Source organism: Phaethon aethereus (assembly GCF_964289735.1).
Source record: "Phaethon aethereus genome assembly, chromosome: 20".
Lineage (NCBI taxonomy): Eukaryota > Metazoa > Chordata > Aves > Phaethontiformes > Phaethontidae > Phaethon > Phaethon aethereus.
Genome location: NC_138596.1, coordinates 7,522,163 through 7,537,387, shown reverse-complemented (window position 1 = coordinate 7,537,387; position 15,225 = coordinate 7,522,163). Strand labels below are relative to the sequence as shown.

The 15,225-nt window shown below is 55.4% G+C and overlaps 3 protein-coding genes across 3 annotated transcripts in view; 2 read left to right on the top strand and 1 right to left on the bottom strand.

Moving 5' to 3' along the window:
* Window positions 1-2,668, top strand: part of RAPGEF1 (Rap guanine nucleotide exchange factor 1) — a gene marked incomplete at its 3' end in the record, with an annotated part of 86,678 nt that extends 84,010 nt beyond the window's left edge. Inside the window, exons 22-26 of the mRNA XM_082009039.1 lie at window positions 3-81; window positions 209-310; window positions 722-819; window positions 1,795-1,923; window positions 2,518-2,668. Of these exons, the coding sequence (XP_081865165.1) occupies window positions 3-81; window positions 209-310; window positions 722-819; window positions 1,795-1,923; window positions 2,518-2,668 (559 nt within the window). The remainder of the gene's footprint in view (window positions 1-2; window positions 82-208; window positions 311-721; window positions 820-1,794; window positions 1,924-2,517) is intronic.
* Window positions 2,669-7,284: 4,616 nt separating this feature from the next.
* On the bottom strand, window positions 7,285-8,255 carry PRRT1B (proline rich transmembrane protein 1B; the record flags this gene model as incomplete). Its single annotated transcript, XM_082008820.1, has 3 exons — window positions 7,853-8,255; window positions 7,540-7,680; window positions 7,285-7,431 (listed from the first exon to the last, which is right to left on the bottom strand). Exons 1-3 carry the CDS (start codon window positions 8,171-8,173, stop codon window positions 7,285-7,287), a joined length of 609 nt encoding a protein of 202 aa, XP_081864946.1. The 5' UTR covers window positions 8,174-8,255.
* A 730-nt stretch (window positions 8,256-8,985) lies between these two features.
* On the top strand, window positions 8,986-12,543 carry UCK1 (uridine-cytidine kinase 1; the record flags this gene model as incomplete). The annotated part of the gene is made up of 7 exons (XM_082009197.1): window positions 8,986-9,072; window positions 9,265-9,424; window positions 10,267-10,363; window positions 10,491-10,633; window positions 10,732-10,826; window positions 11,894-11,942; window positions 12,356-12,543. 7 exons carry the CDS (start codon window positions 8,986-8,988, stop codon window positions 12,541-12,543), a joined length of 819 nt encoding a protein of 272 aa, XP_081865323.1.
* Between the last annotated feature and the right edge of the window lie 2,682 nt (window positions 12,544-15,225).

The window sequence follows — 15,225 nt, the reverse complement described above, 5'->3', positions numbered from 1 at the left end:
AGGGTCCGTTCAATAATTATGCTACAAGAGAAAGCCCAAGACCGAGAGAGGCTGCTCCTTAAATTTATAAAGATCATGAAGGTATCAGCTTGGTTCTTGCTGTGAATCAGACACAAGGCTCCTTAAAAGAGCAGGGCAGGTAGAGCTGTTTGGTGCTAGAAGGCTTTTCAGATCTCTAGAGTAACTGGTATATTCTCCCTCTTCATAGCACTTACGAAAGCTGAATAATTTTAATTCCTATCTGGCCATTCTTTCTGCACTGGATTCTGCACCCATCCGAAGGCTGGAGTGGCAGAAACAAACCTCAGAGGTGAGGAGCAGCGAGGGCTATCATCTTCAGGGGAAAAAGATAACTGTGGTTAAGGTGTGCAACAGCTGGGTGGTTTTAAGAGCTCAGCAGCATCCCGGGGTGGAGGGATGGTGGAGAACTGCTCTCCGGTGGTTATAATGCCGCCATGCTGGAAGTCTGCCGCGTGGCTGGGCATTCTGACTGCTGCAGTCACGGGTGAGAACAGCCTCCTCCTCCTTGCAAATTGAAGGCTTGGTGAGGCTGAAGGCAGCGAGGCTCTGTCTATATGCCCTCAGGGTCAGGCTGAGTAAATCAGTTGGAGGGGTTTGCAGGATGGCATTAACTCCCTGGCCTGCATGGCTCTCTGGGGAGAGGTTACAAAGAAAAGAGATTTGCAGCAGTGGTGTCACCGTGGGCTTTGTGTTCTACCAGGGCCTGGCTGAGTACTGCACACTGATTGACAGCTCCTCGTCCTTCCGCGCCTACCGAGCAGCCCTGGCTGATGTGGAGCCTCCCTGCATACCTTACCTGTGAGTTGGTAGTTTCTTTCCTCTGCTGTTACTTCTGCACGTTCAAATGGTTCCCTCAAGGATTTCTCATCAGCTTCTGCTCAGCTCAGCACTTGCCTTTTGACCTACATCTAGGATAAGACGGCAATGTGCCACATCAACGCACGTGCCCTCTCTGGAGCAATTTGTCCTGTAGCACAGGAAAGCAGGGTGGCAGCTGTCTTTTTGTAAGGACGGCTTTTGTGATTTGGCTATGGCAAAGTGCCTGGATCTTTAGCTGACACTTTTAACTAGTTTCTTTGGGGTCTGTGTGCGGAAAGACAAATTTTCCCATGGGTCACACAGCTTTGAGCTCCTGCTTGCTCCTCTGTGACAGCAAGAGCTGGTGAATGCCTTGTCAAACCTGCTGCTTCATCATGTTTCTAGATGAAAGGTTGAAGCAGTTGCCCTTTTCCGTAAGGGCCTTCTGATCTAGATACAAGATTTGCTCTGGGTTTACAACAGTAAAACTTCTCTTGGTCTTACTTTCTTCCATGGAAAGAGTTCTGTAGGAGGAGGTTGCACAGGAACATGGCATCTCATCTGGCAGGGGACCCCAGCAGGACTGTGCAGAGACATGGCTGAGTAGGGGAGGCAGAAGGAGGAAGGGACCACAGACTGCCTTGCTGGGGAAACCCTCCTGCATAAAACCCCTGGCAGGCACATCCCATTGCAACCTTCTTCCAGCCCGGTCCTCCTTTCCATGGAGGGTGAAAGCAACCTCAGCACCCTTAGTGTGACCTCAGAGGTCCCTCAGCTGTGCATGACGGGGGCCTTGCACCTGAACACCTTTGGATCTGTGGCTGGGGGAACACATCCCTCTAGTTGAAGGTTGCCGTGCTGATGGTGGCAGCAGCGGGAGGCAGATTGCGTTCGGCTGCCTTTTGGCTGCCCCTGTGTGACTAACCTCTGTTCTTGTTTGCCTGCTCCCTGGCCTACTGCCCCTTTCTCTTTCAGAGGCCTGATTCTGCAGGACCTGACCTTTGTTCATTTGGGAAACCCAGATTACATTGACAGCAAAGTGAACTTTTCCAAGCGCTGGCAGCAGTTTAACATCCTGGACAGCATGAGGTGCTTCCAACAAGTGTAAGTGCAGCAACAGGCGGGGCAGAGCTGGCTTTGAGGCACCACGGTGGGGATTGCTGGGGGGGTCATGGCTGGAGCAGGTGAGCCCCCATGCAGGGGGAAGGGAACCTAAAGTCAAAGCATCATGACGGAGATGTAAGGAGACCTGGGAACAACCGGGCTCCGGTCACAGTCTCCTTCCCTCTCTAGGTGAGGTATGACTGAAAGTTGTGAAGACACTTCTCCTATATTAGTTTTGAGATCCAGTGCATTGAAGTTTTCTCACTACTCTTTCATACAACAGTTTTTCCTCCAGGTCTTGCTGTTGCTGGGTCTTGGTGTTCTCTAGGTCATGGAGGGTTTTATCCAATGCTGTCTGGCAGCAGAGGCAGCAGATCTAACTGCTGATTTCAATGTGATAGGGTCTTTTTTTTTTCCCCCAGTTCAGCGATGGGCATGATGGTTTTTCCCCTGATGCCACAGTCAGGAGTATCGGGCTGAGGCAATGCAGACCCCACAGCAGTGGACGTTCCTTAGAGCAGGGGTGGCTCAAAGTTGAGAGAGGTCCCCAGGTAGCCCCTTGTTTAACTGCCGCCCTACTCTGTGGTTTTCCAGACATTATGACATCAAAAGAAACGACGACATAGTGTCATTCTTCAACGATTTCAGCGATCACCTGGCTGAGGAGGCCTTGTGGGAACTGTCCCTCAAAATCAAACCTCGGAACATTACGAGGCGGAAAACAGACCGAGAAGAGAAAACCTAGGAGGAGGGGTTGTGCGAGCAAGAATTGCTCCGCAGACGCACCGAGGGCAGCTATGAGACTGGAGTTCAATGTTTGTACCTGTTACTGGATGACGCACCCTCCCTCCCAGCTGGCAGCGATCCCTGGGCGTGCGAATGTCGGGCTCTCGCAGCGGGCGAGAAGTGACCGCGCGTGCCAGCCACGATGGGCAGAGATCAGCCGGTGCTCGCTGCACTCACCCTCCTTCTCCTCCCGTCCCTCTGTGCCATGAATCAGCTTTAAACCCGGGGAGAGAGCTTTGTGGAAGGAGGGTCCCATGCAAGTGCGTTACTGGTTTGCTGGCCAGTTGCATCTGGGAATACCCGGGCTTTTGTTTTCATCCGCGAAGGAGGGTCAGCAAGAGCTCAGCACCCGCAAACTTGTCTCTGGAGTGGTGTTCAGCAGGCAGCAGCCGTGGAAGCCAAGGGTTTGAGTCTCCCCTGCAGTGCCACCTCGAAATGTGTTCATCCTTAGGAGACGAGGATGGAAGAGTCTCCCGCTGCTTGCTGGAGGAGCTCTGCTTTCCGAGCTGCTTGTGTTTACAGGGGTCTTCGGTTTACCCCAGATCTCTGGCGCCTTCTTCAGGGAGGAAGGCACCGGTCGTAGATACGGAAAAGGCACTGAAAATGTGGGCAGGGACCCGCCATCTCCGGTCATCGTATCCCCCTCCTCCTCTCAGATCTCATTATTTAAGCAACGGTAATCCCTCCCAACCCTGGAAACATTGACTACCCGAGGTACTGTGGTTCACTTGTCCTGTGAACCCGTATCTTTTAGTGACGGTACTAGCTTTTGCACAGTAAATGCTGTAGTATACGAGACTGTAAATATTAGTATTTAGAATCCATTGGGGATTTTTTTGATGCATGTCTGAATACCGATGGGTTTATAGGAAAAAAAAGAAAAGTGCAAAACAGTAAGTATAAAACTCACAACCAGTGACAATGTTGTTTCAAGTGCTGGAAGAGAGGAGGCTCGGGGCGGCTGCGTGGGCGCTGGCTGCGGAGCGGGTGCAGGAGCTGGGCGAAGGAGGCAGCGGGCCGATTTCTGAGGTTGGAAGTGGGAACGGGGAAGGAGCCCCGTGCCCGGCCGAGCTGCCCCATCCCGTCCGCCCCGCTCCTCTCTTCTCTCACTGTTGCCAAATGTTTTTTTCGGAGGGTCCTCGTCTGGCTGACCCTTGGTGCTTGTGCTTTGTGATCCACTGTTTGTCAGGAGCCCCCGCAGGTCCCGTCCCCAGCCCCGCCGTGCCGGAGCCAGCAGGGCAGGCCAGCCCAGCATGGAAGAGCGAGGCGAGGGGTCTCATTTACCACACACGCAGCGTTAACCCCCATCTGTTTGGTGTGCCTTATTCAGCCCCTCTGTCCCCTCTCCGTGTCCACCAGGGCATCCTCCTCTGTGCAGCCCCAGCCGGGCCATTTCACGTCCCTCCTTCCTGTCCTCATCCGACGGTTTACAGTGCGGATTGTGGGTTTGAGCATATGCTGTAGGTTTTAGCAGCCTTGCGAGGCCTTTCTCAGTACCCTGTCACGTGGTCACAGGTTTTTACAGAGTTCTGTCTAACAAAATCCTGCAGTTTTAGGGCAGCAGCTCACAAGGAATACAGACAGGGTGGTTCGCAGAGCATCCTTAACTTATTTCTCAACAGCAGCTCCGTGTTTGCTAAAGTCTTTGTTTATTCTGGGTAAATCAGAGTTGCAAGCACTTCCTTCTACAGATTGCAAAGCCTTAGCCAGCTCCCTGCAGACGGCAGCTCTGCCTGACGGGTGCAGGAGGGAGCGACAGTGGTGTTGCCCCGTTCATAGGATTGTACCCAGCTCGACTATTTTCCTGTAGATCTAGGCGCAGGACACATGCAGCACCCCAATGCCCCTGAAGGCATCTTCTGGGGGAGGAGAGCATGGGGTTTGGCACCGGTTTGTGCTGTGCAGCCCCAGAGCAGGGATCTTTCTGGACTGAAACACGGCGTCCAAGATGAAACACTTCAAAACCGCTTTATTTTTAGGGCACTAAGGGCACTGGAGCCATGTGTTGTACCTGGCTGAGGTTTGCAATCCTGGAAGGCTTCCCAGCCTTCCACGCAGGAAGTAATGCTTGTGCTTTCCTTTGTAAATAAGATTTTTTTAAAAAACAACATGGTAAGACTGTGAAAAGGCAAATACACCCCGTGTCTGGGGCAAGCTTCCCCCCGGCCTGTGCTGTGGCAGAGGCTGTTCCTAGGAGTGTCATGTGTGGTGGTAGTGCTAACGCGGCGGCCATCGCTCCGCTGTCCCCGTGCAGGGGCCGTGGGGCTGCAGTGCTCATGGCTGGGGCTCGGCGCTTCGGGTGAACAGGGGGGTGCACCTTGTCTTCAGCCCTGCCGGGATGCTCACCTCCTCTTGGCTGGTGAGCGGGAGCTGTTTCCAGCCCTCTTAGTGCCAAAGTGGGGGTTCTTGCTCCCCCTCTCTGCCAGCCCCCCCGAAAGCCGGAGGCTCAGCCCGCGGCATGGGACAGGAGGGCCGCACGGCCGCAGCACCTCATCCAGCATGGTGGGGCCGAGCCCCTGGCTTTCCTCCCCCCTTCTCCCCTTTGCTCTGCCGTCAGCCCCAGCCGAGCGGCCTGTCCTCACTGCAGCTCCTGGCTCATGTCCCCGCCTCGGGCCAGGCTCGCGGGGAGGGCTGGGGGTTCCCTAAAGAAGAGTCTCCTCACCCAGAGCAGCGTCAGGTTTGCTGACCAGAGACCCCCCTCTCTGGGAGCAGCACCCCTGGGGAGCAGAAGCCCAGAACAGCAGCTGTTTGCAAGACTGGCCACGAGCATCTTCGCCTCTGTTGCAGGCAGCATCCTTGGGGCCGTCGCCTCTCTTTTTGCAGGGAGCGAGGGGTCCCAATCCCCTCTCCCTATGGGGCAGGGAGGGGGTCGAAGTGATGACCCCGGTCACCAGCCCCCTGCCCCGCTCCCAGGCCTCTCCCCGACCCCAGCAGTTCAGTTGTATTATAGAGTTCCCACTAACCCAGTCCTGACGGTGGCATCTTCCTGCAAACATTTCAGACCTGTAACTTTTATATTAAAGACAAATAAACACCAGTAACAAACCCGCCTGATGATCCTGTTTGCAGTGCATGCAGCAGTCTGTGGATTAAAGTGACAATCGAATCCACTTCTGGCGCTGGTGTGGCCTCGTGTTTTCTCACGTGTCTTTCGGGCATTTCCTGTGCCCTTTTCCCTTTTCCTTTTCTCCTATAAATCTCTTCCTCACCTCCCAGCGAGATGGTCTCGCCCCAGTGCGAGCCCTACACTTGGGGGGGGGAAATATCTGCTCCTGTCACCTTCTTTCAGGCACCAATGCCCCCCCACGTCAGGAGGGTGCTGCTCCCCAAAACACAGGTTGGTGGGGGTGCGCCCGGCCCCAGCCCAGCCCCTGCAGTGGCTACGGGCTATAAATAACCCCTGTGGCGGCCTGGGCGGCCGAGCACGCTCCCGCGCTATTTCGGTCCTGGATGGGCTTCAAAATTCCTCTGGAAATAATCAGCATCAGCCAGCTGGGGAGGAGGATGCCCAGACACTGACTGAGTGCATACCACCCGCCGGGGCTGGCCACGGTGCCGCAGCCCACCGGCCCGGCAGAGCACGAGGGGGCTGCGGGGTCTGTGCCCCCCAGCACCCCCGGGAGGCCGGCAGGAGCCCCAAGCAGAGCCAGGGCCGGGCGCGGGGCACGCTCGCCTCCCGCCTCGGCTTGTCGGAGCCGCCTTCGGAAGGGCCAGCAGCTCGTCCCTCCCTGCAGCTGCTCTGCCAGCGGCACCCCCAGACCTGGGGTTGCTGCAGCCCCAGCACGGCCCCGTGTGGGCTCCCCTTCCCAGGGGTTTTGGAGGCAACCCTGATTTGACTGATTATAGGAGAACTTACCCTCAACTTTGTAGACAAAAGCCACAGTTGGAGGAAGGTCCTTGGTGTGCCCAGAAAACAGAAACTTTGGCTACACCTGTATTTTATTTCAATCTGGAACCAGCAAGAAGGTGGTGATACAGCGTGTGTGTGTATTTGTGTGCAGAATTACCGTGGAAGCTAAATGCGTGGGTTTCTGTCCTCTCATGCCATTAATTACCGGTGAGGCTTCTCGCATGCCCAGAGCAGCAGCTGCCAGCAGAGCGGCTCAGGCCTCTCCGTTACACCTTGGCCGTTTGCTCCATGGCCAGCCCCGGCTCTGCGAGACGCTGTGCCCGAGTCCCATTTGGCACCTCCGAGTGACAGTCCTCCATTAACAGGATTTCGCATCCCGCAGCAGAGCCTGACCCCGTACGTGGAGCCGCTGCTCTGACACGGCTCCTTGCCCAGAGCTGGCTCCAGCGGGGCACAGCACCGGCATTGCTTCAGCCCCCACGGTTTGCGGGGCCGAGAGCGAGTGGGCGAAGGCGCGTGCAGATCCGGAACAGCTCCTTGTCCCACCAGGATGGACGGATGCTGCCCCTCGGCCTCGGTAACTCTTTGTGGTCACCCGTTTCCCGCAGCAGCCCTGGTGATGCCATGCGGGGGCTGCAGCCGCTCCACCTGCCCGTGCCCCCCAGGTCGCGGTGAGCCGCGAGAAGCCCCTGGCACGCACCGTGTCCGTGGGGCTCGGGGCCCCATCATAGGTACAGGGCCACCACGACGTAGATGACCCAGCTGATGGAGGCGAACAACCCGAAGAGGAGGCTGAAGAGGACCAGCGACTGGGCCTTTCTGGATGCCACGCTGGCCTGGGCCATGTCCCCGCGGCTGAGCGCAGCCCGGGTCTGGTGTGGGGGCAGAAGGGGGTGGTTAGAGGAGAGCCATGGCACCCGGAGGGGGCATTTGAGGCGCCGGGTGGCTTCAGTGCCAAATGGGGACCGTGCTGTCCTTACCTCGTGGGAGTAGACGAGGGCGACGACCCCGGTCAGCAGGCAGCAGAAGACGGTCACCAGCACCGACTCCACCATGTAGTCTTTGGGCAGGCGCTGCCCGCGGCCGGCGGGCGATGGCCCTGTGCTTGGCTGCCCATCATACTGCGACATGGGGCGGGGGTTAGAGCTGCACGACCCCCCTGCACCCCCCCGGGCTGTGATGCTCGAGCACTGCTCCAGGCACCGCTTGGGACCCCACAAGCCCGGGAGGGGGGACAAGGGGTGACCCCGCTGCAGAGCGGGGCGGGAACGCGTCAGTGTGGGGGATACGTACGGTGGCATAGGGCAGGGCTGCGGGCGGGATGCCCTGGGGCAGAAAGGGCCCGGGCCCCGGCGGGCAGACGATGGGCGCTTGCCCCGGGAAGGGCGGGTAGAGGAGGTGAAGGCTCTTGGGGTCCGGCGGCGAGTAGGGCGGCGGGTCCCCCTCGAAGGCCGCGTTGGTGACCGCCGACCCCGCCACCATGGGCCCGTCCCCGTGGCCCGTGGCCGGGTCCCAGCCGGTGTCGGAGCTGGGCAGCCCCCCGCTGCCCCCCGGCTCTGCTCCCCCGGCCGTGGGGCCGCAGCCCGAGGGCCCGGCCGGCGCGTCGCCCTCCATCCCACGGAGACGCCTGCGGGGACAGGGGAGGCCGTGGGCTGCCCCGCCGTCCCCATCCCCGCGAGCGGTGGCCGCCGGCGGCGTGGGGCCCTGGCGGGACGGGCGCAGCCCCGGCCCACCGGCCCCCAGCGTCCCCCCCCGCGATTAGGGTCGAGTCTGGGGCTGGGACGGGCTCCCCGCAGGAGCAGTGAGCGGACACCCCCTCTTTGCCACCCCACGGCCACGCGGGAGCCCCAAGCCCCCAGCGCGCCCCCCCCACACGTCCCCCATCCCCGTCCCCACTCACGTCGGTGCCCGTGGGGTCCCCACCCGCCGCTCGCTCGGGGCCTGGCCCCGCCGCGGCCCCGCAGCGCCGCGCGGCGGGAGGGGCGCGGGCCGGGCGGGTTAATCATTGACCGGCTGTTTGCCAGGGCCCTGCGCCGGCCGGAGCCGCACCCGGGGGTGACCCCGCGGGGGCAGCGGAGGGGGGGGGGCGCACGGCGTGTGCGCGTCCTGCACCGCGTTGCGTTTGCATGTCGCACGTGTGGCACGTCCGTATGTGTCTGCACATACACGCTTCTGCGTGTGCATGTATGTGCACACCCCTACGTATGCAGACACGTAGGCGCACGCGGGCGCCTCCATAACGCGTAGCCGGCCATAATACGCCTGCGGCCGCACGTGCCCGCGGCTGCCGCGGCGGGGCTGAGGCCGGACGCACTCAGCGCATGTGTAGCCGCGGCCGCCGCCCCGCCCACTCACGTGTGGCGTGGCCCCGCCCCGCGGACTACATCTCCCATCAGTGCCCGCGGCAGCGCCCCGCAAGCCGCGCCATGGCCTCCGCCGGCGGCGCCGAGCCCGAGCGGCCGCACCCCAAGCCCTTCCTCATCGGCGTCAGCGGCGGCACCGCCAGCGGCAAGGTGAGACCCCGGGCGCCGCCGGCTCTGTCCGCGGCCGCTGCTCCGCGGCGCTACCGGCGGGGCCGGCCGCAGCCCGCCGGGGCCGCCGGCGGGGCGGGGGCGGGCTGGGCCTCCAGCGGCCGGCGCCGCTGCCGGCCTCCGCCCGGGGGGCGGCGGTGGTCCTCCCGCCCCGCCTGAGCCCCCCCCGCTCAGTCCACAGTCTGCGAGAAGATCATGGAGCTGCTGGGGCAGAACGAGGTGGACCGCCGGCAGCGGAAGGTCCTCATCCTCAGCCAGGACAGTTTCTACCGGGTGCTGACCGCCGAGCAGAAGGCCAAGGCGCTGAAGGGGCAGTTCAACTTCGACCACCCGGGTGAGGCCGCCGGCCCTACGGCCGTCTCGTGGCCGAAGCCTTTCCCCCCCGTCTGTAGCGCGGTTGGAGAGCGGCCGGGGTTTGCTGAAAGGGCTTGTAGAAAAGGAGAGGTGTTGGATGACAGAAATGCTCTTTTCCCCACGAAGCGCCTGTGGTCTGTCGCGTTGCTATCGCGAAAGCCGCGCCGCTGCGGGCGGTAACCGCTGTTCGGGCGCGCCTTCGCCGAGAGCGATGCTGGAGCGTTGCCGAGCATCCCGGCTCGCCCGGCGCCCCGGCTCCTCGCTCTCGGCTGTCGAGAGGCTCTAAAACCCGCCGTCGTTCCCCAAACCCTTTCCTGATGTTTCTGGCCCGCACGACCAGCGGCGCCCCCGGCTCGGGGGAGCGCTACGGCTTGTGAACCGGACCGTGATCTGCGCTCGGCTGAAGCCAAGTGCCTGCTGTAGCTTCCCCAGGGTGGATAATGAGAAGCATTAAAGACTTCTGAGGTTTTCTAAATTACGTTTAGCTAGCAGACTAGAAGAGTTGCACAAAACTATACAATTACCAAGCGGTTTGGTAAAATTATACAATTACCAGCTTCACATTTGGGTTCTTAATTTTATTGTGTTGCAGTTGCCTATAAACAGCAAATTCTCTCTTCGTTACCCCTGTGACCAAGTATTAGCAATTACAGCTTGGGCGGAGAGTGTTGGATTGCTGCTGGTAGGAAAGAATAAGCTGTAAATCCCTTTTTCACGGTGTAATACTGGACAGAGAGTTTTTCCTTCGGGTCTAGGAAGTCTGAGCAGAACGTTTGACGCAGCAGCATCTGAACATATTCTCTTTAAAACTTCCTCTTGCAGATGCTTTTGATAACGATTTGATGCATACAACCCTGAAAAATATTGTTGAGGGGAAAACAGTTGAGGTACCAACCTATGACTTTGTGACCCATTCTAGGTAGGTTTTGGTTTTGTGTGAAGTCTTGGGGGTGTGTGTGGGTGTCCCCAGCTGTGTGGGGGCTGGACTGCTTGACTGTGCTGTGAGACCCATTTAACGAAGTGCTCTGGGTGTTTTCTCCTGGCAGGCTGGCAGAGACGACAGTGGTCTATCCCGCTGACGTTGTTCTCTTTGAAGGGATTCTGGTTTTCTACAATCAAGACATTCGGGACATGTTCCATCTCCGGCTCTTTGTCGACACAGATTCCGACGTCCGGCTGTCCCGCAGAGGTAATGCTCTGATGTCATGGGCAGCGTCAGCCAGCTTGTGTTCCTTATCCATCCTCAGCCATACGGTAAGACTCGTGGGTTTTATCTTCCTGTCCCAGTTCTGCGAGATATGAAGCGTGGGAGGGACCTTGAGCAGATCCTCACCCAGTACACCATGTTTGTCAAGCCTGCCTTTGAGGAGTTCTGCTTACCGGTACTAAATGTTTCACTGATTGATTTGTGTGTTTTTGGGGGGGGAGGGGAGGAGCAGGGTTGCCTGCGGATTAGCTGCGCTGTAGATGCAGCAGCAGTGGCTTTTGAAATTCGTATTTCACAAGTCCCATGCTTTCCCCTCTGCCTCATCTATTACAAGCTGCTTGTTTAAGGAACTTAAATGGTTGGTCCCATGGCAAAGCACCATGGCAAACCCTAGAGGCCATGCACGTTTTCTCACTGCTCGCTGTCATGGGCTATTTTAGCATGGTTCACTCTGACTGAAACTCTCCCACTCTGCATTTATTCTTAAGTAAGTCTTGCAGGAAGAAAGAAGAGTTTGGTTTCCAGCAGACACACTCTCTCCACAGGGAACACTGGTGAAAACCTGGGGCAGACCATTATAGCGTCTGCTTGCTATGCTGTGTAATGCAGGGTCAGTTTAGGTGCTCATGTAATCAAATTAATTTGGAGAAAAACCCTTTGAGAACAAAATCCTGTATGTAGATTAAATAAGATGGAAAAGACTAGCTCAGGTGGCTCTTCTTCTAGATCAAAGCAATTCTCGGATTGTAAAAGTACTCATTAGAAATGCTGAATTGGCCAGCCCTTTTTATAAGTAGGGGAGGGGGGGAAGCAAGGACTCTGTGGTGGTAAAAATCAATAAAACATCATCAGAGGCAGGAAGGAATTTCACATGCACATTGGGTACCTTGGCTCTCAGCAGAGATTTAGCAATGGCTTGTGAAATGCTGATTAGAACCAGCTCTTAGCAAACAGACCTCAGCCTTGAAGCGCATGACCCGTTTGAAGGCAGCTCACTCTTCAGAAGTATAAAAGTAAGTACTCCACGCTTGGCCTACTGCTTCTATCTAAATTCTACTAAAATTCAGTGCACGTTAGCCAGCATGACTTCTCAATTCATTTAGGTGTTACCATGACGGAGAGCTTTAACTTAACAGTCCCAGAGCACTGAAACCCCTCCGTCTGTGCCCTCAGCTTTCTGGTGTTTGGTAGCTTCTGCCTAGAATAAAGCTGTCTTTTCCCACCACTGTTTCTGTTTTGCAGACAAAGAAGTATGCAGATGTGATCATCCCCCGAGGAGTTGACAACATGGGTAAAAGGGAGTTTGGTTTCCTGATTTCTCTGGGGAGACCACCTTTGGGGTTGGGAAGAGAGCAGGTGGCACACCACTGCCTTGTTTCCATGCTTCTAAGGAAAGGTGTTTTGCTGGAGAGGCGGAGGGGAGGGAGCTGCTCAGAGCCTGGTCGGGATGACCAGCTGCTCAGCCTGTGGAGGGCTGGAAAAAGTGACGTGCCATTGGAGATGCAGAGCAGGACGGCAGCGTTAGAGCTGGTGTTACAGTTGCTGGTTTCTGTGGCGGTCTGACCTTGCTGCAGGGGGCAGGCATAGTTTCTTTTAAGGGCTTGTTGTTAAAACTTCAGTTGAGCAGGGCTGGATGCTCCACATTTTCCAGATAGCTTGGCCAAGAAAGCCTATGTGTCCTTTATTTCCCGTTCCTCTCCGCAGTTGCTATAAACCTCATAGTGCAGCACATTCAAGACATCCTAAACGGAGACATCTGCAAATGGCAGCGAGGGGCAATGAACGGACACAGTCGGACCTACAAGCGCCCATTCCCTGAACAGACAGAGAGCAGCAGCGTGCTAGTGGCCGGCAAACGCTCCCACCTGGAGTCCAGCAGCCGTCCACACTAACCTGTCTGGAGGATTTGCCTCTGGTCCAGGCCAACAGTGGAGACAACTTTGGGAAAGAAGGACTTCAACAGAATGAATGGTTGGTGAAGTGCCCTTTAAATCATCCTAGCAGCACAGGGGATACTGGTGTGAAACTTCTCGCAGAGGGGAAAGAGGTGGCCTAACTGCCCCGCTCCCCTCCAAAACCCCTCCCTTTTCTCCCTGTGATGTGTCTGGAGTTGTTGTGTTACTCGATGAACTGGTTAAAGGCAATGCTGCTTGCCTTTTTTTTGATTTTCAAAATGAAATCTAATGCTGAAGTCTCCCCTGAAAATTAAGCGCTACCAGATGATTAGCAAGGTGATACCCTGTTTTCCCGATGATGATCTTCCTTAGCAGGAAAATTAGCTGCCTGTTGTTTCAAGAGAAAAACCAGTCTCTTTAGCTCATACCCTGTTAATGTAAACAAGCAGGTGCAGTCCTTACTCTTCTCCACCTTGTTGGGACCTCGAGTTCTGGCATTGCTGTCCTGCTGACCAGCCTCCCTTTTAGCCTGTAGTAGCATGTGGGGGCGGAAGGAATGCCTGTAGAGGAATCCCTCCCCTGAGATAGGGACAAAACAGAGACTGTCTGGGACAAATGGGAACTTGCAGTTCATCGGGGGGACAGGCCCAAGAAGTTGTGTGATTCTGGTGCCTAATTTATTCCTTTCTAAGCTCCTGAATCTTCCTACACTGTAGCATTAATTTTTGTACCCAAATAGTCTCATTGACCACAATTATTGAATGTGTGAGCTCCAACTGGATTGAGATGCTCATGGAAACAGAAAACTGACCTTGTCAGTATTAGTGTCTTTTAGGGCATTTCTGTACTGCTGGTTGCAGATTCTGCTGGGCGGAATCCGTCCCCTTCCAGAGCTGGGTTGTAAGATCAGCAAGGGGGAAAGCTGTGAATTGCAAGACCCTCCTTCTGATGGCACAAGCAGCACTCTGGATGTGCTTCTATCCCCATACGCAGGGTCGAAGTGGTTGCCTTGCACTCAGGCAGTTTAAACTCAAGAATGTCTGCTTTTCTAAAAAGAGCAGACAAGAGGCTGGAAGTATAAACAAACAGTGACATCCTGGTTTCTGTAGCTTATCCCAGATAAGTGATACTGCAGCAACATGAAGTTTCTGGAAAAGAATTCTGAAATGAAGTGCTGCTTGGGCCTTTGAAAATGTCCTTGTGGTATCCTTCTTGAATCTGGACTTACGGTGTAATTTTAAGAATGGGGGTGGAGGGGAATACTAAGGGGAACTTACTTTTTCGTATTTGCTGGTTTTCTAAAACTAGGGTCTGGCTGTGCTGGTTGTGGGTGTGTTACGTTGGCTAATAAACAAATGAACAAATAATGACCAGAAATGACCACTTTTATATAAAAGGTATTTGTGCTACTTGCACTACACTGGCACAAAGGTACAGAAAGGAACACTTCTGGAGATGCTTTTATACTCAACAGTTCTTTCTCCCTTTTAATTGCAAAAAAAATTGCAGTCTGCACTGTCATCCCTATAGTCTTTTGAACACTGGACATAGGTAAAGGTTCGTTGTCTATTAGTGATCGCCCCAGTTCAGTGCTAGGCTTCTGTAGTGCCGAGGAGAAAGCAGTTCATTTCCTAACTGCTGCCGGGTGCTGTTCAGCTCAGGGTGACAGACTTAGAGTATGAGCTACTGCACTGGAGCATTAGCTGTCAAGGCTGAGTTAAGTAGGAGCAAAATAAAACCTACTTTGAATGACTGTGGTGTTTGATCATCCCTTCCTCTGGGGGCGGGGGGCTCAAAGCAGCCTTGAATAGCATTTCTTAGAGCAGTAAGGAACTCTATGGTAGAAGCACTGTGGTCTGTCTAGGGCTGCTGTTAGTCAGCTTGGAGCTGTATTACAAAATCCTGCTGCTGCAGCCACATGGAAAAAAAAATCAAGCGTGGTGTAGGTACTATAACCCTCGTTGAATTCCTGTACAGAGCTATATTACCAATTCCCCACTGAGCAATCCCAGTCCTTTACTTGCACCTTCTCCTACCCTGTGAATTCCCCTGGCTGTGCAGGCCAGGGCATGGGCTGAGTTACCTGCAAGGTTTTTACCCTGAACCCATGTGTACAAGTTGGAGCAGGTTTCCTTGTCAGCATGATCAGTTCTACTTTGCTCAGAGTTCCCCTTCCTGTGAGATTTGAGGTGTAACCCCGCAGCCCAGTAAATACAATACCGCCATTGCTAGCAATGTGCCACAGGCTTCAGATAAGCACCACAAGGTCAAGGGATTCGTCTGGCTTTGGCTGACTTCCTGCCCTGCCTGAAGCGTTGTTTTAGCTTGTGTAGCTGCAACAGCAATTTTTTTTAATGTGTATTATTTGTTTTATTTTTACTTGGCTTCATAAAAATTATGGTTATGCCAAATGATTATACATAGATAATAGTAACAAGCCATTATTCTGTGTGGAACAAACTATTTATAAACCTAGCTTAATGCTGTAATGTGATGAAATAGGGATGATGATAGCAGAGCATTGGAAGTGGGGGCAAAGAATGCATTGCTGAGCAATATAGTCATGGGATGATGCTGACAACTGCAGGGCCAGTTATTGATAGTTAAAGACGTGTAAACTTTGGCGCTGGGAAATTCCCTTTTTTAGGGGTAACAAAGAAAACAGAAAAGTATCCAGTG